This window comes from Aptenodytes forsteri, unplaced genomic scaffold (genome assembly GCF_000699145.1).
Source record: "Aptenodytes forsteri isolate BGI_AS27 unplaced genomic scaffold, ASM69914v1 Scaffold229, whole genome shotgun sequence".
Classification (NCBI taxonomy): Eukaryota; Metazoa; Chordata; class Aves; order Sphenisciformes; family Spheniscidae; genus Aptenodytes; species Aptenodytes forsteri.
The window spans coordinates 2299206-2324291 of record NW_008795863.1 but is presented as its reverse complement, the minus strand read 5'-3'; the positions used below and the strand labels follow the sequence as shown (position 1 = coordinate 2324291).

General features: G+C 39.2%; 1 protein-coding gene across 1 annotated transcript in view; it reads right to left on the bottom strand.

Annotated features, from left to right (window-relative positions):
- Nucleotides 1-25086, bottom strand: part of SPIRE1 (spire type actin nucleation factor 1) — a 129388-nt gene that overhangs the window by 35891 nt on the left and 68411 nt on the right. Inside the window, exon 3 of the mRNA XM_009284129.1 lies at nucleotides 10716-10841. Within this exon, the coding sequence (XP_009282404.1) occupies nucleotides 10716-10841 (126 nt within the window). The remainder of the gene's footprint in view (nucleotides 1-10715; nucleotides 10842-25086) is intronic.

The following is a 25086-nucleotide window of genomic DNA, read 5'->3' as shown; positions in this document are numbered from 1 at the left end:
TTTGAGTGTGAAAGTACTTCAGATAATAGCATGCCAGACGAAAAACTATACATAGAAATTTTAATATTCCTAAAATTGGGCTATGCACAGAAAAACCCCCAACCACCTAGCAGGTCTGTTAAGCTACAACACAGAAAAAGTTACCAACTTTGTAAGGATCCCATTCATACCAAAATTACTGTTATTTGTTGAATTCAAGACAGCTCATTTTTATAGAAGGAGAAATTCCCAGAAAGCTGGTTGTGAGGAGAAATAAACTGTGAGAAATCCTTTAAACTGAATAGTGAGAGACTTGCATATATATTGAAATTAAGCAGTCTGTACACCTTGGTTATAGATTCTGAAATCTGAGTAATAAAATCATGTAAGGAAGAGAAACAGATCTTTTAAAGGGTAAAACCTGCTATTTATGAACAAGATCAGATCATGCAAATATGGGAAAGACTGTCTGCAAAGGGGCAAAAAAAAAGCTTTCATACTAACAAGAATATGAAAAATGATTAAAAGTTACAGCAGACCGAAGAATAGGCAAGCTTGCACACAGACAAATGCAAGTGAAAGATTTAAAAAGCTGTGGCTTTACAGAAATTATCTTATACACATAAACAACTGCATATTTAAATGTTATTTTTTGGTTTACTTCTGTATTGAAATGTTGTGCAATCAGCAGTACAAACAAATTCTCAGTACTCCATTCCACTTTTACAGAGAGTTTTCCAGGAAATCTTTAACCATGTTTAATTTGATCTGTTTTCTAAGTACTCACTAATGTATTCAAAATGTAGTTAAATCCTCTGATAACTACTTATTTTATGAGACTAAAGCAACAGGTCAGAGGTCTGACAGATGTATTTATTTATCAAAAATCTTCTTCTCACTTTCAAGCACTCAAGCTCGTCCTTTAATGGAACTGAACAATCAGTCTCAATTTAGCTTTTGAGCTTCCCAGAAAACTTAAAAATAAGCATTTTTTTTTTCCTGAAAGTAGTTCCAAGACTGCCAACATTTCAGTGGAAGAAATGGAAGCACTGGAAGAGTGCTTAACTTGCACATTTAACAGAGTGCAAGTATCTACCAAACAGATAGCTAGTGGTTACAGAGATAGTATGTGTGAGCCAGCCACCACAGAGGTTTTGGAAAGAAAGCAGATGGGTTATTTATCGTCTTATTTAAGTAAGTAACACACTTGCTTTCATATCAAAGAAGAAATACTACCATTGCGCTATAAAATATATAATTTACAGGAAGACTCTAAAAAAAACATAAATCACCTACACCACAGAAGCAAATATATCATGGGACAATGTGGGAATGTTTTGGCATGACTTGCAGTAACACCACAGGATACCCAATTGGGAAAGAATGTCTTTATGGAAACTTGTGTTGGTCCTGTCACTGCGGTCAGCAGTCAGTCTGACACTTACAGGCAATCACCCTTTTGCAAGGGAAAAAAAAGAAAAATGGAAAGAATGAGTAACATAAAGGCCTCACTTATGTGTATTTTGCTGTCCAGGGTTTCTTCTTTTCTGTATCATACAGTTGCAGTAATCATTTCAAATACAGTATCTGTGAACTGTAAATTACTTGCTTTCTTGCAAACTGCTAACTTTTATTGATAAACTGCAAAATATAAAAACATTCTGATACTTTCTCCTTTTCCTCTTTGTAATCAAAAAGCTAACTTCAGTAAATGAGCTCACAACTGTCAGATTTGCTCCTCCTTTCCATACTGGAAGGTACACATTAATTTTTAAAAAAATAACATGTTCCAGCTGCTTAACCTTTACTTCGACTGTTCAACAAGATTTGCAGCAATTACCCATCTCAGCAACGTGTTCCCTACCATACAGTTTACTAGGCTTGTTTATGCCCAAAGGCTCATGCCTTTGACTGACATAAACGTTCCATGAAGCTAAAAAGATTACAACCTGTTTTTCCTAACAGCAGAAAATAACAAGGGGGGGGAAAAAAAACCCTGAACAGCTGAAAGATCTTCCAAATAAGGCAACCATCTAATTATTTTCTTTGGAACATAGCTGGAGGGGGAGTTTCTACCTGAGAAAGCACAGGTGTAAGTGATGCTGGCTACCACGCACTGGAGAGTTGCAAGAGCAAAACCTGCAAGCCAAGAGATAAGTCTCTCGAAGTGCAGTTTTATGATCCAAATGCGCTGATAAAAGCACAAGCTACTGCCAAAGCTGGGCTCCTACTCTTTCCCATCCTAGCCAAGTGCTCCAGACGCTTCCCTCATACCAGCACAGACACCCACTTCGTAGGGACAGTTCATTCCCCTCCCCGGCACCAGCTCAGACCCCTAAACGAAGCTCACCATGCAATTAGTGGAGAACAGTAGAAAGGAAAGGAATTTCCATCATTATAGAAGTTAGAAAGCTTTGGAGTATTGGGAAGAAACAGAAACAGCAAGTGCTCTATCCTTGCAGCCAGTGCTTAGGAAGGTTTCTTTAACTCTTCCACACCTGTCAGGTGCTGCTTAGGAAGGAATAAATTCACTGCGACAAATGATTACGTTTAAACTTCTAGACTAAATGAAATATTATCATTTCCCTCCAGCACCCCCAGCCAGCATCAATGGGTTTCGGCATCTCTTTCAATTGTAAATTATGGAAACCAACACATTTACAATACAAGAGACCGTTTGTCAGAACTTAACTGTGACCCAAAACCTGTGAGTAACCTCAGCTGCTGTTGCCACTTGTACTTAGCCTTGGGACAATGGATTAAGAGCAGCTATTACAGTATAATAAATACATAGCCTAAATGGGTTTCCATTTCAGAAAGCAGAAACATCTTAAAAGGGTTTTTCTAAACGGTCCCAGGACCTCAGACCCATACCACAGACCTGATTCACCTATTACAGCCTGGGCGTTCATTCAGGAAATAAGGGCTGGATGTGTAGGAAGCGAGTGTTTCAACAGCTTTGGCTTTTTTTAAACCATTACAGCATTTGGCCTTTTTTGTAAAAAACTGCATTTTGTGACAAAAGCTAGTAATAAAAATACCAAATGTCTTCAAACGTCTTGCTGCACCATGAAAAGCAGGCAGCTGATTTGCTGCTGCTGCGTGTCCCACATTTGAGACGCACTCTCCTGTGCTCGGTGACAGATGGGAGTTTATATAAAGATACTTGTCAGCACAGTGTCAAAGACTCGCTTCCACAAAACGCTCTCGAAAACACAATGTTTTAATGAAGACGGTATTCTCAGGAATTCAGATCTGGACTTTGTCTTTCACCCACTGCAGAACACAGTCTACTGCAGTTTCCAGTTTATATTCTTAATTAGGAATCATTTGTTTGCTGATGCAAGTAGTTCTTACGCTGCTATCTGTGAAACTAATAAAATATTCTTGCACCTCTAGGCTCAATTTAAAAATATATAACCTGCACATAGGGGGAAAACTGCTTTTATATATTCAGCTATCCAACTTGGGTTGAAATTCCAAGGGCTTGGCCAGCAGCATTACTCTAGTTCTTTGAAAAGACCCAAGCCCCATTCAATTAAAACGTGGGAATAGGATCAGTTAAATCAGTCCCTGGAAACCTCTCGAGTAGATATCAGACAAAGTTCTTCATATATAGTGGTATGGGTCGACGCACTTTGCTCAGCTCTGGAAAGGGCAATAGTCACTATGCTGCTCAAGATAACTGTTTAAGAGGCGGCAAAAAACCCCCAAACCAAGTGCATGTAACACTTACTGAGTGACAGTGCCTGCATCATTTAAGAGGGGAAACCAAACCAAACCAAACCACAAAACCAAAACAGCAGCTCTTTCCCTTATTAAACCTCCTAAACTGAGGGATCAAACAAATCATGATGTGGCTGCAAGCCTGACGACAACACAGTTGCAAAAGCAGAGTCACCAGAAGCCTGGAAGTGTAGACAAAAGTGAAGTTAAGAGCAGAAAAGTTTGTGAATCAATTTCTTTCTCCAGCTGTGCTTTCTGAAAATCCAAGCAGCAGGGTATTTAACAGCTTTTATGAGCATGAGACTATTAAGAGTAACTTGGCTAATGACCATATTTCCGAAATAAGTTAGCCATTAACATTTTTTAGATACCTATTAACTACCTCTATTATCATATTTTGTACAAGTAATACACCAGTATAGCCACGTTAAATGGAAAGTAACACTTGACTTTTTTAATTCACTGTTTTCCAATTGAGTCTTTACATGGCATGAAACTAGGAAAAAAGGAAAGGAACAATTTCATTTCTACTCATGTACTTAATTAGAATTTGTATGTTTACATTTTTATACAGATCAGATTGAAATATATCCAGGCAGACTGAAAGAATTATGTTTTTACATCAGAAAGGACAGACATGAAAGGCGACGTGATTTAAAAGAACAGTATACAGATGACAGATTGGGAGCTTTATCTGTATTCTTCCAAAAACTTAATTACCAGGCGTACTGTGGATAATGAAATTATGGACGAGTTTTCGATGAACATGGACTTCACTGTAATCGAAGATGTAGGCAATTATAAAAATATACAAAGTCTTAATTAGTTTGGAAGGAATATTAATCTTGATGCTTTAGGGTGTACATCAATCTCTAAAAATTTTTGAGATACAAGTTAAACCTACTGCAGCAGACTAAGACACATCTGCCTACTGGACACTTCTTGTATTTTATGCTGGCCAGCATCACGTGGTGTCTTTTAGCAACAGCTGTGCCAGTTGTGGAGTTTATCACCCACAGCCCACTCACAAATGCTTAGCTCTGCTACAGGCTGGCATTGGCATTTACTGGTACCACTCACAGACTCACAGCGTGGTTGAGGTTGGAAGGCACCTCTGGAGTTCAGCTGGTCCAGCTGCCCTGCTCAAGCAGGGCCACCCAGAGCCAGTTGCCCAAGAACCGTGTCCAGCTGCCTTAATATCTCCACCAAGGACAAGAGACTCCACAGCCTCCCTGGACAACCTGTGCCAGTGCTGAGTCACCCTCACAGTGAAAAAGTGTTTCCTGATGTTCAGAGGGAACCTCCTGTGTTTCAGGTTGTGCCCACTGCCTCCGGCCCTGTCCCTGGGCACCACTGAAAAGAGCCTGGCTCCGTCCTGTTTCCACCCTCCCTCCCTTCAGGTATTTGTACACATTGGTGAGATCCCCCTGAGCCTTCTCTTCTCCAGGCTGAACAGCCCCAGCTCTCTCAGCCTCTCTTCATATGTGAGATGTTCCAGTCCCTTCGTCATCTTCGTGGCCCTTCCTTGGACTCTCTCCAGTATGTCCATGTCCCTCTTGTACTGGGTTGTACTGGGGAGCCCAGAACTGGACACAGCACTCCAGCTGTGGCCTCACCAGTGCCAAGTAGAGGGGAAGGATCACCTCCCTCGACCTGGAGGCAATATTTCTCCCAGTGCAGCCTAGGACACCATACGGCTTCTTTGCAACAAGGGCACATTGCTGGCCCACTCAGCCATTAAGCGCACATGGAGCATTAACTCCAGTAGAAGGCAAGACTGGGCAGTAACAGGGAGCTGAAGGAGGACTAGGGCAGATATTCCCTCAATAAAGCAGGTTCACAGTGTGGGTAGCAGACCAGGTGGATCCCCGGTCTGATCCAGAGCAGCAATTTCTGCATTCCTTTGCTTGCATAGTCTCTCCCTGTATCTCTCAGTCACACTTGATGCCATTTCTGAGCAATGTGTGCGACCTTTTCAGATACTCCACGTAACATGGAGTCCATATCTCATGGACATCGCTTATTTGTGCCTACAGTTCTGTCTATGGCTAGGTGCCAACAAAGGTGATAACAATGACTTTTGGATGATCCTGAAAAAGATGAATCTTTTCTTTTACATGAGGTCCATTTTTAGCAGATACTCAAACTGTCTTCCCCCTCGCCACACATGCATGCATTTCCTCCACCTTGTTGGCCATGGAGCATTAACTCCAGTAGAAGGCAAGACTGGGCAGTAACAGGGAGCTGAAGGAGGACTAGGGCAGATATTCCCTCAATAAAGCAGGTTCACAGTGTGGGTAGCAGACCAGGTGGATCCCCGGTCTGATCCAGAGCAGCAGTTTCTGCATTCCTTTGCTTGCATAGTCTCTCCCTGTATCTCTCAGTCACACTTGATGCCATTTCTGAGCAATGTGTGCGACCTTTTCAGATACTCCACGTAACATGGAGTCCATATCTCATGGACATCGCTTATTTGTGCCTACAGTTCTGTCTATGGCTAGGTGCCAACAAAGGTGATCACAATGACTTTTGGATGATCCTGAAAAAGATGAATCTTTTCTTACTTGAGGTCCATTTTTAGCAGATACTCAAACTGTCTTCCCCCTCGCCACACAGCATGCATTTTCCTCCACCTTGTTGGCCATCTTTCCTCACACACAACCGAAAAAAAAAAGGGGGAGACCCCCTTTTTGTGGAAATTTCCTATTGCAATTTTATAACATGGAGTCCATATCTCATGGACATCGCTTATTTGTGCCTACAGTTCTGTCTATGGCTAGGTGCCAACAAAGGTGATAACAATGACTTTTGGATGATCCTGAAAAAGATGAATCTTTTCTTTTACATGAGGTCCATTTTTAGCAGATACTCAAACTGTCTTCCCCCTCGCCACACATGCATGCATTTCCTCCACCTTGTTGGCCATCTTTCCTCACACACAACCGAAAAAAAAAAGGGGGAGACCCCCTTTTTGTGGAAATTTCCTATTGCAATTTTAAAAGCTCACTGCCTGAGATGAGAAACAAGCTGTACTCCATTTTTGTCATCAGCTGTAAATGCTTAAACAGCAGAACACAGAGTTAGGAGGTCTTGGCCCATCAAAAGACCACTTCTGGATGGCAGCAGATGGTACCCAGGGTGGATCTGCAGCAAGGGCACCTTTCACAGAGCCTGAGCAGCATACAGATGCTGCCAGCAAGCTGGAAAAACACCCCAGTAAACTTGCTAGAAAAACTTCACCTTGCAAAAAGATGCAAAGTTAGTCAGATTAGTTAACTTAATTTCAACCCTACCATTGGAGATGCTGCTGCTATTCCACAGAAATACGTATTTTTACTACTGTTTTTGGGTTCTTTTTGTTGTTTTTACTATTGTAATAGTAGTATCACACCTTTCTCAACTCTGGCTTGAGTCCTGTCCTGTGCATCCACTACATGAAACATTTCATTCTCTTTAAGAATGGAAGTACCATCTCCCTGTCTGCAAGTCAGCTTTACTGCTGACCTTTCATACACAGGGAATCAGACTGGAAATAAAATCCACATGGCATCAAGTATGCGACAAAGTGCCTAAAACATTTTATTTGACATCCATTGATATGACCGGAACAGCTCACTCATTGCTTCATCATTTCTGATTAATGCACTCACCCAAATGCATGCCAGTAAAACCTTTTCTGAAACTACGCTCCATTTGTTATATGACAGTGATGTTCACATGACAGACTGAAAAGCACATAACTACTCAGTGTATATATTAATAACAAAACATATTACGACCCTATAGGCCTATCCCTCCTGCCTACTGATCTATCCCTCATGAAATCCTGTAACTTTCAAAATCCTGACGTGTTTTTATAGTGCCAAATTGAAAACAGCATGACAGCAATATTTTTTCTGCCTCTTTCACAGTGTACTTCCCTTCTAAACCTGTCCTGGCCTGTAGCATAAGATAGGTCAGATTTGGTCCACTCCCAGCAAGTGAATTTCTGCAGATAAAAATTCTCCCTCTTCCACTACAGTGAAGTTGGCTGTTTAAGTGCCAACTGAGCAAAAACTATGAACTTCATATACCTGGGAAACAGATACCCAGATGCCATCCAGTGGCCCTAGAAGGAATCCAAGGAATTTCAAAGTAATTTTTATTCACAGGAAAGTTATTTTAAGTAATTTTAGAGGATTTTTTCCCCCTTTTTAGTGTTTTTAATTTCATTTTGATCTCACGTCCACAACTGTGTCTAGGTCTGAGGGATTCTTCAGGGAGATCTCTGAATAAAGCTGACAGTTTTTGAAATAAACTAACAGTTTAAAATTCCTGGATCTTTAGTGTCACAAACACAATATTACACAGTGTAAGGGTTTTTTGATTGGAGCTGATGTATGTAACTTGGTTTTTTTTCAGCCCAGTTATCTGCCAATGCAATCACCACAAATTCACGACAACAAAATGTCCTTACTGAAGTATTGTGTTTCTCTCCTTTATGCCCAATACTCATATGACAATAACAAAAGGAAAAGAAAAAGGAATTTATTGACTTGAATTGTATTTAACCGTATTCCTCATGCATTAAGATTCTTCCATGTATTTGCAAGAGAGAAGAGCATATAAACAATACCACAGCTTTTACTGGCACAAACCTAGTGTGATCATATGATTCCTGCTTGCCTCAAATATAAACTATAGAGGTCATTTTAAAAAGGTCTAACAAGACTTACAGCATTCCACCTCGTATTTTCTTCATACCTATTTTTTTTCTTTGTACGCTACATTATTTTCAAAATAAAATACATTCCAAATGCATAGCTGGATAAAAGCTATAAGCAAGGATCAAGCGCATCGTAAAACCGAAGTATTCAGATTCCAAAGCTGCTTGTAAGATAATTTTCTTGGTCACTTCTTGTATGCCTACTGGGGGACTGATCCTGAGTAAAATTAAATCAAAAGATCAAAATTCTGGCCTTGTTTAGGTGCAGCAATAAAAGTCTTACTGATTTCAGTAGGGCCAAAATTCCATCTACAAGGATTACTTCCTTTGACCTAAATGTGCTTTGAATCAATCCCTAATAGCCTTTGAGAGGCAAATGGTTTCTTTCATTTGGGATTAACTCATAGTATGCTCTATGGTCTGATCAGATGTTGTTGGATTTTTGCGTCCAATTACAAGGTGATTAAATAATTTGCAATTTCAAAACACCCCTCTACTTTTTTAATAAATTTTTAAAAAAATATTGTTAAGACTTAATTTTAAATGGTTATAAACCACAATATTTTACTTTGACATTGACAACAGAGATGCCTTATTACTGCTTACTGTGGCCAAAATGTTCAAGAACTACTGGAAACATAACTCCTCTCTGAGCAGAAAGAAGAACTCGAAAGGGTCTTATCTTTGAGCTTCAACATGGACTTTGCAATACCTGTTAGTTGAGGTGTTTCTAGCACAGGTCCCTCAATTAGTATATCCAGTGGTCAGAACACTAAGGAGCACTCAAAAGCCAAGATGTGAAATTAATGATGTCAAGGTTCGGGAGACAGATTTAGCACAGAGACACTGTATCCTGTCTGCTCTCTGTATCAGGGGCACTGGATGCAGATGAACCCTTAACACAGGCGCTTCAGAAAACAGGTGGCTCTTTAGCCATGCTGACACTGTCAAATTTATCCTTGTATGATACTGCTTCAGTTTAAAAATTGCTTTCAGTTTGAGTAGGACTGGTGGAAAAGTGGAGGTGAAACTTGACCCTGTGCAACAGAAAAACATCTCTGAAGGATTCTCCCCCATGGAGGGATGCATCTCGACCAGGAAGAAAAGACAGCACCAGCCCCTTATGCCTCTGACTGGTTTGCATCTTCCACTACCAGAGTGAGGATAAAAGCTCTCTTGTGCTGCTCTGAGGCTCATCTGACCCTTTGATGAGCTGATTCAGCTCATTAACCTGACAAGGAATGACTCCTTTTTTTTTTTGGTATTTCCTGTGTTTGTTTCCTAGAACCAGATGAAGTAAAACAGTGGGAGCATGTGTGCGTGGGTGGAACAGCTCTGCCTCTTCCAGCAGCAAAATTTTTAGATCAGCCTGTAAAATCTTATCCTGCTTTCGAAAGGTACTGTAGATCTTGACTTACATAAGAAAAGAAAATCCTTCAGGGATTTAATAAAAAGAAAAATTATGAAAGTGTCGTTACTTGACAAGTTGGGGTGAAGAAACCAGCTTTAAGAAGCATGTTTCCCTTCCTGCCCTTCCCCTCACCCACCAGTTTTCCAATGTAACCAACACCCGCACTGTGTTAATACAATTGTTTATGGAGCCATTCTGCAGGCCAGACCACTGAAACTATCTTCATTAAAAGTCATCCGCCCACCCTCAAAGTTATTCTTCAGCCAGACCATTTAATTGCAGTGGTTCATAGGATGGCCTCTCAGTCACCAGTGACAGCCAAGCAGGCAGTGAACATAAGCATCACGACCTACAGGCGGAAATTTTTCTTTTTTTAAGTTGGCTCTGCTGTGAAGCCTATGTGACAGACAAACAAGCTGATCATACATCAAAGGTAAGGGAAGCTGCTGACTGGGGACAAGATATGAGCAAGAAGAATCTCAGATAATTCTCAGCCAAAGGCAGGCATGAGAAGGAGCTGCGGAACAACAGGCAAAGCTCTGATGCTTCACAACATCCCTGAAACACCAGAGAAGTTTTAAGACTCAAATACATTGCATACATGCATGTAGGAATGGATGCATGTATGCAGTGTGTAACCCTCCAAGAAAAACTTCCGTTTTACTCCCAAATAGACTAGTGGCAATTAATAACAATTTCTATGAGACATCTGTAAATGGTTACAGGCCAAAAGAAAAATCAACCTCAGCTGTAGAACTGCTCTCCCTGAACACTATAGATAACTTCCTCAAGCATCTGACATTCACTACTGGCTGGGTACAGAAGTGATTTTGTAAGCCTAATAACTCACACAGTAATGAGCTCAAAAGCAGAAAACCTTCTCAGACTGCTTACCTCTTTTGCACTTTTAATTTTGGCCAAGAAAGTGTACAGTTCCATTGTTTCAGCAAACAGAGCCCGACATACTGCTTGATAGTGGTTCGGCGCCTCTGATCGGGTTGGCAGGTGGGCAGCACACAGCTAGAGAGAAAAATAAATAGCAATATCAAAACAATGCCCCATTGCTTTCACTAACGCTACAGAGCATGAGACAACATGAAAGCGAATGCAATGGAATATTTAGGGCACAAAAATCCATGAGACATTTAAGTTTTGGCAGAAATTGGGGTGTATTTTCTTAACCTTCTGCTACCATTTATTTTATGAGAAGAGTTCTATAAGGATGGTAAGGGGACTGGTTGACCACGTCCTGGAAAACTCTGAAAACCAAGACATTGCCTTGTCACTTAAAAAAAAAAAAAGAAAAAAGAAAAAAGAAAAAAGAAAGACGACATAATTCTGAAGGGGAAAAAAAACAATCTCGCAGCATTAAATTTTGGGAAAACGTACTTAATTCAAACCAGCTTTAATAGTAAGTGTTGTTTAGCTTCCTATGAATGTGGAAGAGAACTGTATCCCTACCAATTTATGAAAGGACAGAAGGTGAAGCAAGGAAAAAAGTGTAATCGTCAAGCTGAAAGTCTGATTTAATTTATTTCAAGCAGTACAAAGATTTTAAAAATCAGCAAAAGCCATGGAAGCGCAGGCTTATTGCTTCACCTCAGACAATCATAAACATTTCCAGACACAGGCACAGCTGAGGTAAAGAAACACTGATACATGTTGTCATATACACTAAACTTGCAAAACTCTGAAAGCCTACTCAAATCACTAATAATCATTCACAACTACTGTTAAGCAGTCAGTCTGGCATTGCTTTTAGAGTAAAACATGCAACTCCCATTTCTGATGAGAGAAGTTTCACTGAAACCAGCCTTTACACATCAGAGAACCTGAATGGTATGAGCAACATCCAGCTTCATGAACGTGAACATCCAGCTTCTACTATTGTAGAATAGCTCAGCACTGACACTAATAGTTGTAATATCTTTTCCCCCTAAGTCACATCCATCACCTGTAAGTATTCATCACGGAAATCTTTCCTGGAAATGGACAGAACAAAATAACATCTATAATTTGTTCCCTAAACAGTTTTAAATCAAAAAAACCCCAAAGCCGAAACTAGAGCACCCATATCATATATCATACTGGTGTATATATTAAAATAAAACAAAATCTTAACCAAGGCCTTAAAATTTGTCTTGTTACTGTGGTTTTATAGGAGCTAGTTATAATATATAGAGAGCTATGTTTTATAGCTGTAGAGCTAAAACTAAGAACAAGCCAAAACCTGAGGCAGTAGGTGGCTACATTCAGATCTCCAGAACTAAAGCTTGAGACAAAAGCCTCTTTAGGAGAAGAGCCCTTAATTAGCCTAGTGGCATATTTGTCTAAATCGCTCCTGTTATTACAGTGAACACTGTGGTTACAAGGGGCACAATGCATGTAAAGCTCGGGCTGCTTTTTCATATTGCTTTCAATTTGATTTAAATCCATACTGCCACTAAAAGGTGTGGTCCTGTGGCCTCCAGCTGTACGTGTCCACTGATGCTCTTATGCTGGCACCAGAGTTTGTGCCCTAACTCAGAGAGGATTACTCACCCGGACAAAAATTAACAACGCGAAGGAAGTGGAACAGGAGACAATTATTCTTCATGGCACGGACACACACATAGTAGCGTAGGCAAAAAGGAGCAAGGGGAATACGCTGCCAGAGCGGGGAAAGGGAGGAAGGGCTGAACAATTGCTTTTGGTTGCAGTCAGGTTTAGATTGGCTCAATCTCACTGACAAGTTGCTTTCTAAGGCCATAGGCCCCTTGTTATCTTTTATTTCTTCCAATTAGTATAACAATACAGAGTTCAGTGGTCAGATTTGCTCAACTTCTTTGATAAATTTTTACAAGCACAATTTGGATTCCTGCAATATCTTATTCTGATTATTGTACCAATATATGTATCTCCTTTTAGTCGTAAAAAAGAATATATATAAGGAAAGTTTATATATGTGTGTGTGTATTTTCCTTCCTTCCTATATACTTTCCTTATACATTGGGAATGCAAGGCAGACGTTCACAAAACTGCCCTTGATTCCTCCCTCCCAAATTTTATACTGCTTTACGATGATGGCCGAAATTTTCTTATACTCTTCAAATTGATTTCTGGATAATCACAAGGACATAGTTGACAGAAAAAAAACCACTTTTCTCCTTTTTTTTTTTTCCCCTTTCTTTTTTCTTCCTTTTTCTTCCCCCCTCCCTCCCCCTTTTTTTTCTTTTCTTTTTTTTTCCTTTTTAACCAATCATATAATCTCCTTTGCAGGTAAAGGAGGAGTGGACATGGTGGTGTTGGGTTGACGGTTGGACTCGATGATCTTAGAGGTCTTTTCCAACCTTAATGATTCTATGATTCTAAAGGGAGAAAAAACGAAACAGATGCACCTCTAATGTGTGCTACAGTGACAACACATACCACAAAGACAGAAGCTATTAAATATTTCCCTTGACTTAATGAAAAGTCAGAACATTTAAAAGACCAAATTCTGAGTATGGTTCATTTGTGTTCCTTTCTGTCAATAACTAATCATGTCCTTACCTGCCCTACTATGTTTTCAGTAAGCTATTTCTGGTTATTAATTATAGTACAGATAAAAAGGGTTTCATTCTAAAATACACCACTTACAGGAATAACAATAAGAATAATAACAACAGCAATTTCAAAAAGGTCATAAAGTGGTACAAGTCTCCATAGCCGAGAATAAAATTTTATTATTATACAGATTGCACACAGGTTTTTAAGAATGCTTTTTTCCTTTATTTAGAAGCATGTTAATTAGAAACAATTTGCATCAAGTATTGAGAAAGTTATTGAAATGCAGCAGTGGCAAGTTCAAGCAGGGGATGGATATAACCTTGATTCTACTATGGAACACTAAGTAAAGCAAAAAAAATTAAACACCTGCTGCTGAACTTAGTTACAAAAGCAACCACATAAAAAGTTAACCATTTGGTTTGTAAACGTTAGGCTGCAGATATTAAAAGAGGGCCAGCAGCTCCTACTAACTTTCATGTTCTGAAAAAAGTCAGTCTCTGAGTGATCTTACATTATGTGAAGATGCATTACATACAAAAACCCCTTGTGGTAACATTAAGTCAAGTGACTTAGCATAAGTGTTTGGATTGGGGAAGGTAAGCCTGAAGAAAAAGGAAAATGCAAATAGGACAGACCGATTTTTTTTCCCCTTCACTGTAATATACTGTACTTGCATGTTGTTCAGAGCGCCTGACAAACTATAACTTCTACATGAAAAAATACTGCAAAATCTAGGCAGGCGAGGCAAATCAAGTATGAAATGTCACTTCTAGCCTGAGTTCAGGATATTTATCAACTTTAAAGATGTGATTTTTTTTTTTTTTTTTTAAATTTTATGATAGTAGTGTTTGAAAAGCTGTGTTACTGTAACACACCACAAAAATCACAGTCAGAATGTTTTAATAATTGAGATATGAAAGGACAGCCACCTAATGAACTCCTCCTCCTCTTACCATGTCACAGCGGTCATGGTGCAAGAAGGATTAAGATCAGGTCTGCGGTCTTTTCCAGCCATTCAGAGTTCATCAAGGAAAGGAAGCCTCTGTATGCTGCTTATTCTGACACTTGCCTTTTCATCCCTCATGATAAAACTATCCTAAGGGGAATGAACGCGAACAGTGCCCAGAGCTTAATACAAGGGCTGTTTGTTCTGTTTCCAAGTTGTCTCAAAAAGTATGGTTGAAAACAAATTATGTGGTCTTTGCAAGCTGGTGAAATATCAAAAATATTATCAACTACCGAAACATTAACTAGCTCAGTCTGTAACTATTTCCATTTGCAATCATTGTGAAGAGCTGGGATTGTTTTTATTTTTTTTTTTCCCTAACTGAGCCTATCCAAAACCCAGCTTGACCCAAAGCATTCAATCTTTGCTTAGATCACTAAGAAGATTAGAGACTCTTTCCATCCACATTCAGGGTTCACAGAGAAAAAAAAAACCGCATTATGTAAATACCATAGCCTTGCCAGCTCCTCTATCCAAATTCATCCTCAATTGACTAGGAAACAGAGTACACCAAGCCAAAGCAGCGTTAACAGAAATCACAATTTAACCATCTGAAGAGATCAAACAGTATTTCTTGCATTTGTTTTAATATATTCCATCAAGGGCTCCATAAAATTACAAAAAATACAACTGACTCACCCACTAAAATTCAGGTAGGTTTTGCAAAACATTTTTGGCTAGATATATACTGGAAGCTTCATCAAAACACCTGGCCTGCTGGAATTAAGATGTCAAAAGACAAAAAGTGTTTCCACTTGCAACCATCTTGGGCAGAGGGCCTGTATGAAAGCACCACAAAAAAAGAAAAGGATTTCTTTTTCCCATGGGCCACAAAGACAAGCTATTGGTATTATGTAAAACATACTACCAGCCTGCAAATGCCAGGCTTGTTAAATGTTTTGAAAGCCTTGGAGTATTAACATAGACTTAAAAGATGTACTTTTTCTTAAGCAACAAGAAGAAATTACTTTAACCAACAGATCACTGAACATGCAACTGTACTAAGTATCTGCCTCATCCTTTGCAGTACAGTACTGCAACAGGTTCAAAAAATAAAACTCGGCTTGAGATGGCTTCCCAAGTTAAGGTTATTTTCTGAAAGATTTTTATCTCCGTGCAGATAAACTAGACCTTGTGATTAGGCTTTTTTTTTTTAAATATATCCTTTTATACCTATGAATATGAACTTCAAGGGGCCATCTGCCTTACCAGAAAAATCTTACCAAGACAATAGCTGTATATTTATAAAACTCAACCGAGCATTTTGCTTTGCTTTATTATCCAGAATAACGTTAAGGGATGGACCGTTCAGAGGAATAAGAAGTGTTTTGACATGAGTTTGTAAGATGTTTCTGCCTGCTGGGACGACCCCTGTACATAGTACACAGGACTTGGGCACGGTGCAACTTTTGAGGCGGCTTTCACGACACCTGGATCCAGCTTGCCTGCTCCCTACCAGTTCACAGCTGCTCTCTCAAACTTTCCAGGCAGAGATTTGCCCCTGGCTCTGCCACTTATAACTGCAGTGGGCCAAGGACTAGCTGATCCCTCCGATAAAGGACTTGAGGGGAATACTAGCGAGGTAAGACTGTGATAAGACAAAAGGAATGGGAGCAGAGTTAGCTATTAATCCACAAAATAAATTCAGAGAAAGTACAGACAGTATTCACAGAAAGTTACTCTTCCCGGAGAGCTACCTGCAGAAGCTTTGTAACTTTTTAAATTGATATTTTAAATGATCATTTGCAAGTGCCATGGAATGTCCAACTGCTTGACACGTGAGCTCCTAATTAATTTTACACACCTCAAGGAAAAGGTAGGTTTTGTGGGAAATGAGGCAAATTGCTAGTTTGCAGGTGTCAAGCACATCTACCTCATTATTTAAGTGTTCTCCAGCAATCTGGTAAGGCTTTCCCCTTGCACTGGTATTTGTTGTTTTGATCATGTTTTTCATTGCTTTGAGGTGGACAAGAGAAGAACTATGCAGTTCTCTACTTACACAAGTTCAGAATTTAATGGTTCAAGTGATTCTCCCCATAAAATGGCTTAACAAATACATTCTTTCTTTACTGATTTTCCTTTCTAATATGAAAACCCAAATGCAGCAGCAAAGCTATTGCATTTAGCAATAACAGGTACAATTTGGTGAAATAGTGGCCTTGGTTGGTTCCCTCTTTCAGGATTGTAAAAAGAAGAAAAAAATGTAGCTGCTGAAATTGAAGCCAAAACTGCAAATGGGAATTAGATGATGCAAGGGTTGAAAACAGTGCTTTGCATAAGATCTCGATCCTTAAAGAAGTGTCCAGTTCTCTGTATCATATGATCTTCATCATCATTAACTACCCTCTGCTTTGCAAACTCTGAGGATTAAAGGCCTTGAGCAAATTATTTATATATATGCTTAAATGTCAAACAGGAATGGACTAACAAATGTTTGCAAATGCTCTCCTGAGTCAAAACTTAAGTCAGTGTGGAAGTAAAGTTGAAAGACTCACATGGGTAGACTGTGTTTGGGAAATGCTGCAGTGCCATTTCATATGCTGTAGTTGTTTTTAGAATTACAAAGCAAAACTTCAGCAATTCAGCAATGCTCAGGATTAAACTGGTAAAGGACTCTCCTCCACTATTTTCTTCTAAACAGAGTATCCGTCCTGACACCGTTTCCTCCAGATACTGATTGTCTTGAGGTGCTGAGCACTGATTCACTTTCTTTCTTAAAATCTTACATCGCACAGCTATTTGAAGAGTCTTAACTACTTTTCCATGCTATTAGACTGAATTTAAGCAGTGATGAGAATCTTGATAAAATTTCAACAGACAGCAACTGCAAGACTAACACTTCACTGAACTGTCTCACTTATAATCTTGAACCTTTTCCAATGACAGAAACAATTAAAGGGGAAGACAATTTGTATGCTGTTACTTTTATATGTAATATAATGTAATATATGTATATAATTAGGGAAACAAGTCTTACATTTATTTAACACAATTATGAACACTTTTGAAAGCATTTAAAACTTACACGGGTGTTAAGAAATGGAAAGCAAACTACAGTATACATTACTGACTACATTTCAATTTTTAAGCCCAATCCTGTATTTTTCATGCTCAGTGAACCCTATTCTTACTCTTTTATTAGCTTTGTAAGTACAGAATGAAGACCTTGACTATCGAAATAGACTTCAAACAAAGGTCAACCTATGTTTTTGTGAGACGATGATATTTCCACTGGACATTTTGACATTAATTTTTCAGTGACTGACTAATTTTATGTGCTAGTGCAGACTTCTTGACAAAGCTGTGTTCATGTAAATTCTCATTCCTTCTTGAAAGCTACTAAGCTATTTTTACCCCTCAAATACACCCCCCGCATACAGCTGTTTCTGGAATATGTGTTAGTTATATTGTTACACTGTCTTTACACAGTGGACTAACAACATCCTGCTTTTCAAAGAGGCTTGTTTCAAAAGAGCCAATTAAGTGAAAAACAATTCTGCATTCTCTCTTAGTTTCAGAGAAACTGTGCTCCATTGGTTCTTAGCAGAATAATGGAGGAATTAATAATATAAATATGCAGTAATCTGAATTTGCTAGCTCTCGTTCTTTGACTGTTCAGTGGAACATCAATGGGATTATTCATGAGCAAGGGCGAAATCCTACAATTTATATTTTTCCCATTCTTTTACATGAAATGTCAACCCCTGCAACATTTAGCAAAACCACTAGTTAGCCTGTCAGCAGCAACCGTTTTCTAAAGCTCTCTGCTTCACAGCAAGGCAACAGCTCTGCGTACATTCAGCAGCTCTCACCTGTACCGCTCACGCATCTGCATTTCATGCAGGAGCAGCAGCATGAAGGACAGGATGGAGGCATCTGGGTAAGAAAACTAGCTTCAGAAGCGAAGTAGAGGCGTAGATGGGGAAACATGATAAAATTGGATAATTAAAGGAGAAGGGGAGTGGCTGTACATATTCACAGGGCTCCCTGTAGTTGTTTAGCTAACAGCCCATTAAGCTGTGGAACCACCCTTTACATTATTAAATAACTTAGACCCGAACAACTGATAGCAAGGAGTTGCACCCCTGTAATGTCCTTTTGTATGGTTGTCTGCCATGCTTCTCTAGGCCCTCCTTAGGGCTGGAGGGTGCCTTCTTACTGGAGCTACTACTTCTGTTCAGCAGAAAAGAGAGGAGAGTTGGTTTTGTACCAGGATGCTTGGCGTATGCAGCAGAGAATGAGAGCAGGATAGACGCCCCTCTTTCTTCCCCTCTCCCCAAGCCTCCATACAAGCGTATAAAGCGGCCATTACACTCGGGGTGCTGCTTGGAAAAAAACCAAACACCAGAACATCTCTGGAAAAACAGTAGAAAATAGCGAAATTTTCAAATAGAATAAAAGAGAAAACAATTTTATCAAAAGGCAACAGAAAATGGCAGAGAATGACTCAAATCAGAAACCAAATCTCACTGACACACATAGAAAGGAAGGAGAGAAAAATGCAGAAGAGATTGTTTCTTTACCAATTTTTCAATAATGCCCATCAATCTCATGACTAAACAGTTCAGACGTTTGCATACTTACTAAATGAGACACAATATATTAATGTAAGGCAGTTTTATTCATGAGCCACTTAAAATCCAATTAAAATATATCAACTAAAATAAAAACATGCACTTTCCTTGGCAGCAATTTACAGTTCATGTATAGAGCTTTAAAATGTATGTGTGTGGGAAGCTTGTTTGTTTTTATGTAAAGTGCTGAAACTTCTCTCGGTAGGCATAATAATAATTTGCTTTCATGTTTTGTCCTGAAGCATGACTTTTTATTCCTATCCAAAAAAACAGATTTCCAGCTGCATAACCAAACAAACTGCATTACTAAACATAACAAGCTTTTAAACTTCACTCCCAATGAATAAATCCAGCAACTTCTAACCAGTCTCATTTTGCTTTCCTTAGATCTCAGTGTATGGAAACCTATTCTATTCCTTCATGTATGCCGTACTCCTTATTTGTAGTACCTGGAAATCAGGTCTTGAAACTCTGATTGCATGAAAAAGGCCTACAGAAAAATTCTTCCTCTTTTTCTTCTAGGCGAGTATGCTTAACATTTTTTTCTTAAAATTTATAGCCATTGAATCTACACTGCAATTGTCTTATCAAACATATCAGTTACATAAATGTTAATACTTAGAAAATATGCCACTCTAAGATAGGCATGAATGAAATTATTTAACCCACAATTTATTGATTAAAAATAAAATACTGTAATTTTGATTCATATACATATCCTTGCTTATTCAAGCAGAACAGATATCCAATAAATCAGAACTTAAAAGGTGTTATTTTCTCCTCAATTCCCCCTATTTCTAGTGGTGGTGCCCTTTTTTGTCCTCTTCCTCTATGCACACTCCATTCCTGGAAATTGTCCCCAGTGTAGTAATTACTAGAAATTGAATTATCTAGAGTCAATGGCTTTGACATACGCCCTGTGCATAGGTGGGATTACCACCTGCAGGGACTGCAGATGGTGTTTATACTGCCCTGACTGCTCAGAGACTTGAGGGAAAGACAGCTTTACTGCTTTGCTTTGGCTCCACACATTTCTTGCCAACAGCAGCAACACAAGTAAAACCACCACTCTGTCAAGCATTCAAGGCCACTTCATATATCCCAAACTGCACTGAGTCTACACCATGGGGACTGTAGTCATGCTGTAGGGGCTCCATCACAGTAGTTGCCTTGCAGTCCATGCTGCATGCATTCTCTCACCCTTGTGACACTAGCAATTACCAATTCTATTTTGCCAATGGAGATCTGAGGCTGATGCAAAGCCCACTGAGCTGGTCAGGAATCTTTTCTGATAAAGAAAATAAAAAAAATTCTGGATCAAAGCCATAGCTGACCAAATTACGTAGGATGCTACAGCATATTTTTCCATCATGTCCCTGCTTTGTTGGTTCATTTGCACTCCTATCTGCTAAAAAGATTTCAGTCTCCATATAAAAATTTAGAATGGACAACTGTAGTGAATTATTATGCATCTTGTAGTAATTGGTGGTTTTCCTGAAATCTTAGGTCCTGAACTCGTAGGAATACAAATGAAATGTAATCTTCATTATTTCTAATTAAAAGATTGTGAAGATTCTAGTACAATCTAAAGGCTGACCTCTTGCTCCAGTCTTAAAATATATTAGTTTTATTTTAACATCCTGACTCCTTGGAGGGGATAGGAATGAGTCCTTGCTTCTAAAAAGGATGAACAACACAGACCTCAACACAAGACAAGAACCCAAAGATACAGAGCAAGAGAGTTCCTCACTTGCTAATAAAATAAATTCAGAAACTTTTCTTCTTCTTCCTTAGGGTTTGCCTGTTCTTTCTAACAGTTAGCTTGCTTATTTCAAAATATGCCACTTGTAGAAGGAGGCAAAGCCATGCACCTTGGCCAATCTCTGATTGCAAAAACAAGCAAGGTTTGTTATATTTTCAAAAAGAGCTACTTGCACTTTCAAATGCTGAGCATTCTTTTTGAAATGAATTTCTTTGCACACTCTTATTACCTTCCTTTTAATTAATATAAAATAATTTTGCACTTCAGGTTATTTCAACCACAACAGATAAGTCTTACCGTTCTTATCTAAGAAGGAGCCTTGTAGAAACAAGCATGTTCTGCAGTAAAAGGGATGTGTCCTTGACAGAGAATAGTTAAGGAAAAAACCAAACAACGAAAAACAACAATAAAAAAAACCACACACCACAACCCAGTTACCAGCCGCCTCTTCATCAAAATCTTATTATCTGAAGGGAAAGAGAGAAAATGGAAGGAGGCAAATCACTTTCTTAGTTCTCCAGTCAACTGCTGCATGAGTGCTTTGTTTCCAAACACAGCTCTTCAAATAATTAAACTATTTCGTGCCAAGTATTCTAAGGACCTGCACCATAGATAATTATTTACCTGTTCTCAGTTACATATCATGAAAGATCTATCTCTGCAAGTCAGGCTGGAACTCCCAGCTCAGTTCTTCAACTTCAAAGCTACCTTTAAAACCCCTGGCACTTGCAAAGGCATCTACAACTACTACACAGCCGTTGAAATAGATGCTTTTTCATGATACGTTTACCAATGCCTTCCAAAGCAGAAATATAAAAAGAATTAAATCTCTGGAACGTAATTAATGCTGTAGTGACCTCAGTCCATGGAGAGTAAGGTTATCAAAGGGGTGATCGTGGTAGAGCACTCTCCTGCATGTAGTCAAAGACCAATTGTTACTCTTGGGTAACTCTTTTCTGTACTGACGTTTTTCATGATAAAGCCACTTTTGAGGGCCAAAACTCAGGGCAGTTATTTTTAAAATAAACAAGACTTAAGAGCAAAGAACAGATAACTAGAAATGCAAATATATAAATCTATTTCAAACATTGCTACCTTCAGCAAGATGAAAGCCAGTTTAACATCAACTTCATACAGAAGAACTTGATAGCAATGGATAAAGGGACAAATCTAAGACACTGGCAAAGTGCCTCAACTGGAGTTTGTTGACAGCTCTGAACTGAATTTAGGATGTACCGTCACATCTACAAAGAGTCTGGTGTAAAACCGATGAGTGTTAAAGCTTACAGCTTGTTCTGCCAGCAAAGACAGCTGAAAACATCACTCTTGTCAAAAAGCCCCAAACTAAGTGTTTCTAAAGGACTTTTTGCCAGTATCCTTAAGTATACATCAGGGTCCCATGAGAAAGACAGCTTCAAGTGGAAGCTGGGGGAGGTGGGGAAGGTGAGGTGGGCTCAGTTCCCTCAAACTTGGCATGACATCAGCAGGGAGCTGCCAAGAAACCACTCTGCTTGCAGCGTCTTCATTAAAAGGCCTAGATAGCTGCCAAATTAACCTCAAAGAGAGGTTATCTTTATCTGTCAGAGTGGTAAAGAAAATTATTAATAATTTTATTGTGGTAGGCTTGTAAGACAATAGAGGTTGGGGGGGGTGGCCTAGTTATCTTGCCAGTTATCTCACCTCAGCAGTTCGCTGCTGTGCACCCAGGCAGAAGTAATAACCGGTGGGAGATTACAAACCTCTTGAGTTTCACCTTTATGACAGAAAGTATCCTGGACACGACAGAGACACCCCTTCCTGTTTTACCTGGCTCACTTGACCCAAGAGCCAGGCCGAAGGCAGATGGGTGCCATGCATCCCCTGGACACCGGGAGAGCACCTGGAAGGAGCAGGCACATCCCCTCTCCCCCTCTCCTTCTTCAGCCACTCATGACAAAAAGTGGGCCCAGGTAGGAAAGAAAAAACAACCCATAGTGTTCAGAGGTACACTTTTTGCAACTATTTTGCAGTTTGGTTTTTTTAAAGGTTTCCCATAAGGACAAATCTCAGCATTTCTGCTGAAGGTGACACCATGAGGCCAAGTGCCTCTGGCAGCCAGACTCTGCACTGGAAAGTCCCCAGCAAAGTGACCTGGCTCCAAACACAGTAAGCACCATTTCCAGGACAAGAAATTGCAATAAACGCCCCTCCTTTGCTCACTAACACATTCAAATACGAAAAGGACTGACATCACCCTTTTAAAACGAGCACAGTGGTTACTTTCAAAGTAAAGCAGACCATGTGTTGACCTCCAATTACACTGCCCAGAATGAAAAATCAGGACAAGTGTTTAAGACACCAAATGACATCACTTTAATTAATGAAACCTGTCTATCAACGTAATTCACTTAAATACTTGTCACATTCAAAGCTGCTTTAAAATTACATTAAAGGGATTTACACAACTGTCCCCAGCTTTCTTGATCAAGCTAAGGTACAGGAATCCCTTCACTTTCTGTGTAGGTTTATAAGAAATTAAACGCAAACCCAAGGGCAAAATTAACTTAGTGAATATTTTTATTTTCAAACATGTGTGTTGCCTGGAAAACATATTTTCTATTTTTTTTTTTTACCTCTGAGCCATTAAAAATATTTCTACTGTGACATGATTCCTCTGTCCAGACATGAAAAGACTTAATAAATCATGCTGACTAATACTCTCCTGAAGTTCAGTTTTTTCATTTGTTAATATTACATGCTACCACAGAAGTCAAAGTTTTTTAAAAAAACAAACCCTACAGCTCATTTTCTTCCCCCCAATGCCATCCTGTTTTCAAACATCACCTTATAATCTTTCAATTTTAAAAAGTGGACTGAGGACAGTGATATTTTACATCTAGCTGTGCAAGTGTGTGTGACTGCATAAAATACATATATGGGGGCTTGTTACACACAGTGTGATATAGTGGACTGATTGACATGAATTGATTAGAAGAGACCAGTTCATAAAGAGACTTGGCTTCATGAGAATTTGCTCATCTAAAGCAAGCGTTGATCTTAGTGCTCACATTAAGAAATCTTGGCATGCCGAAAAGGAAAAACAAATACAATTGCTCATTAGGACCTTCTTGTCCCAACTCCAAGCTTGCTTTGTCCTAAGAAAAAGCCAGGCAAAAAACCATAGAACTTTCTTTTGGCTTAAATCACCCAAAGTGTCTTGTTCTTCCTTACCGTCATGAAGTCAGTAACAATAAAACAAAAGCCTGGTTTTTCTAGTGTTTAAAATCAAGTTTCTAGCCTCTTTCTCAGAGATGCAAATACATAAATAACAATAAAACAAAGGGGTTTGTTCTCTCTTCAGGGCAAAGGCAAAAAAACTCCTCTGTTTTCCATCCAACCAGGCTTCCAAAAAAAGTCTTCCTAGTGCCTGCTTTATGGGCTTTACACAAAGCAAACTCAGAGCAGTGTATGAAGCATTGCCCCCGCGTGCAGCTGGCTTCCCTCAGCACGATCCCTTAGCTTCCTGCCCTTGCCAATCTCAGCTAAATCTTCTTCTTTATATGATTTAGTTTGGGTGTCCAAACAACGAGTAGCCATGGTTGCTACTCAGCTCTGCCCGTTCATTTCACCTCCCCACACAAAATCCCTGAATTCCCATGCCTGCTGTCTTCCTATAGCTTCCAGGCTATAGCCTACACCTTCCCTTCAACAAATGCTCTGCCAAACTTAGTAGATTCAAGGAGTTTATCTCTTGAGACCATTTTGTTCAGTGGCACAAGTTAGTGTGAGTTATTAGGAAGGCTGCGAGATTAAAATGTTCAAATAATTCTCCACAACTACGCACACAAGACTCATCTGCACAGATGCACAAGCATTGGGACGGTATGGCCCAAGCAATGGAGTAAGGCAAAGCTAAAATTACCTGAGAAACGCACTGCAGCCATCACCCAGAAGAATACTGCTTTTCCATTGTGTTATTTCGTTAAAAATATTTACAAATCAATCACTTAAAATACACTCAGGGCCATGCATCCTGTGGACAATAGTCTTTTGAAAGCTACCCCCTTAAGACTGCTTCAGTTACAATACTATTTAAGGATGTTGCAACTCCATGTTTTAAACAAAAACCTACTGTAAAAATCCTTTTACTAAGAAATGCAAAACATTCCCTGTCTTCAGATCAATCTTTGGGATAAATACGATATTCTGACTTTTAGATTCAGATCTTCAGGGGACAGCACAATCAAATATACATTCTTTAGTTCTTTGTATCAAATGGCCTTATCTCACTTAAATATTTTTCTACAATACAGCATGCAACAGTACACTAAGCAAAGGGGAGCAGAAAATAGCATCATGGGAATACAGTAATCAAGAGCATATTAAAAAAAAAATCACATAGCTAAAATAGAGAGA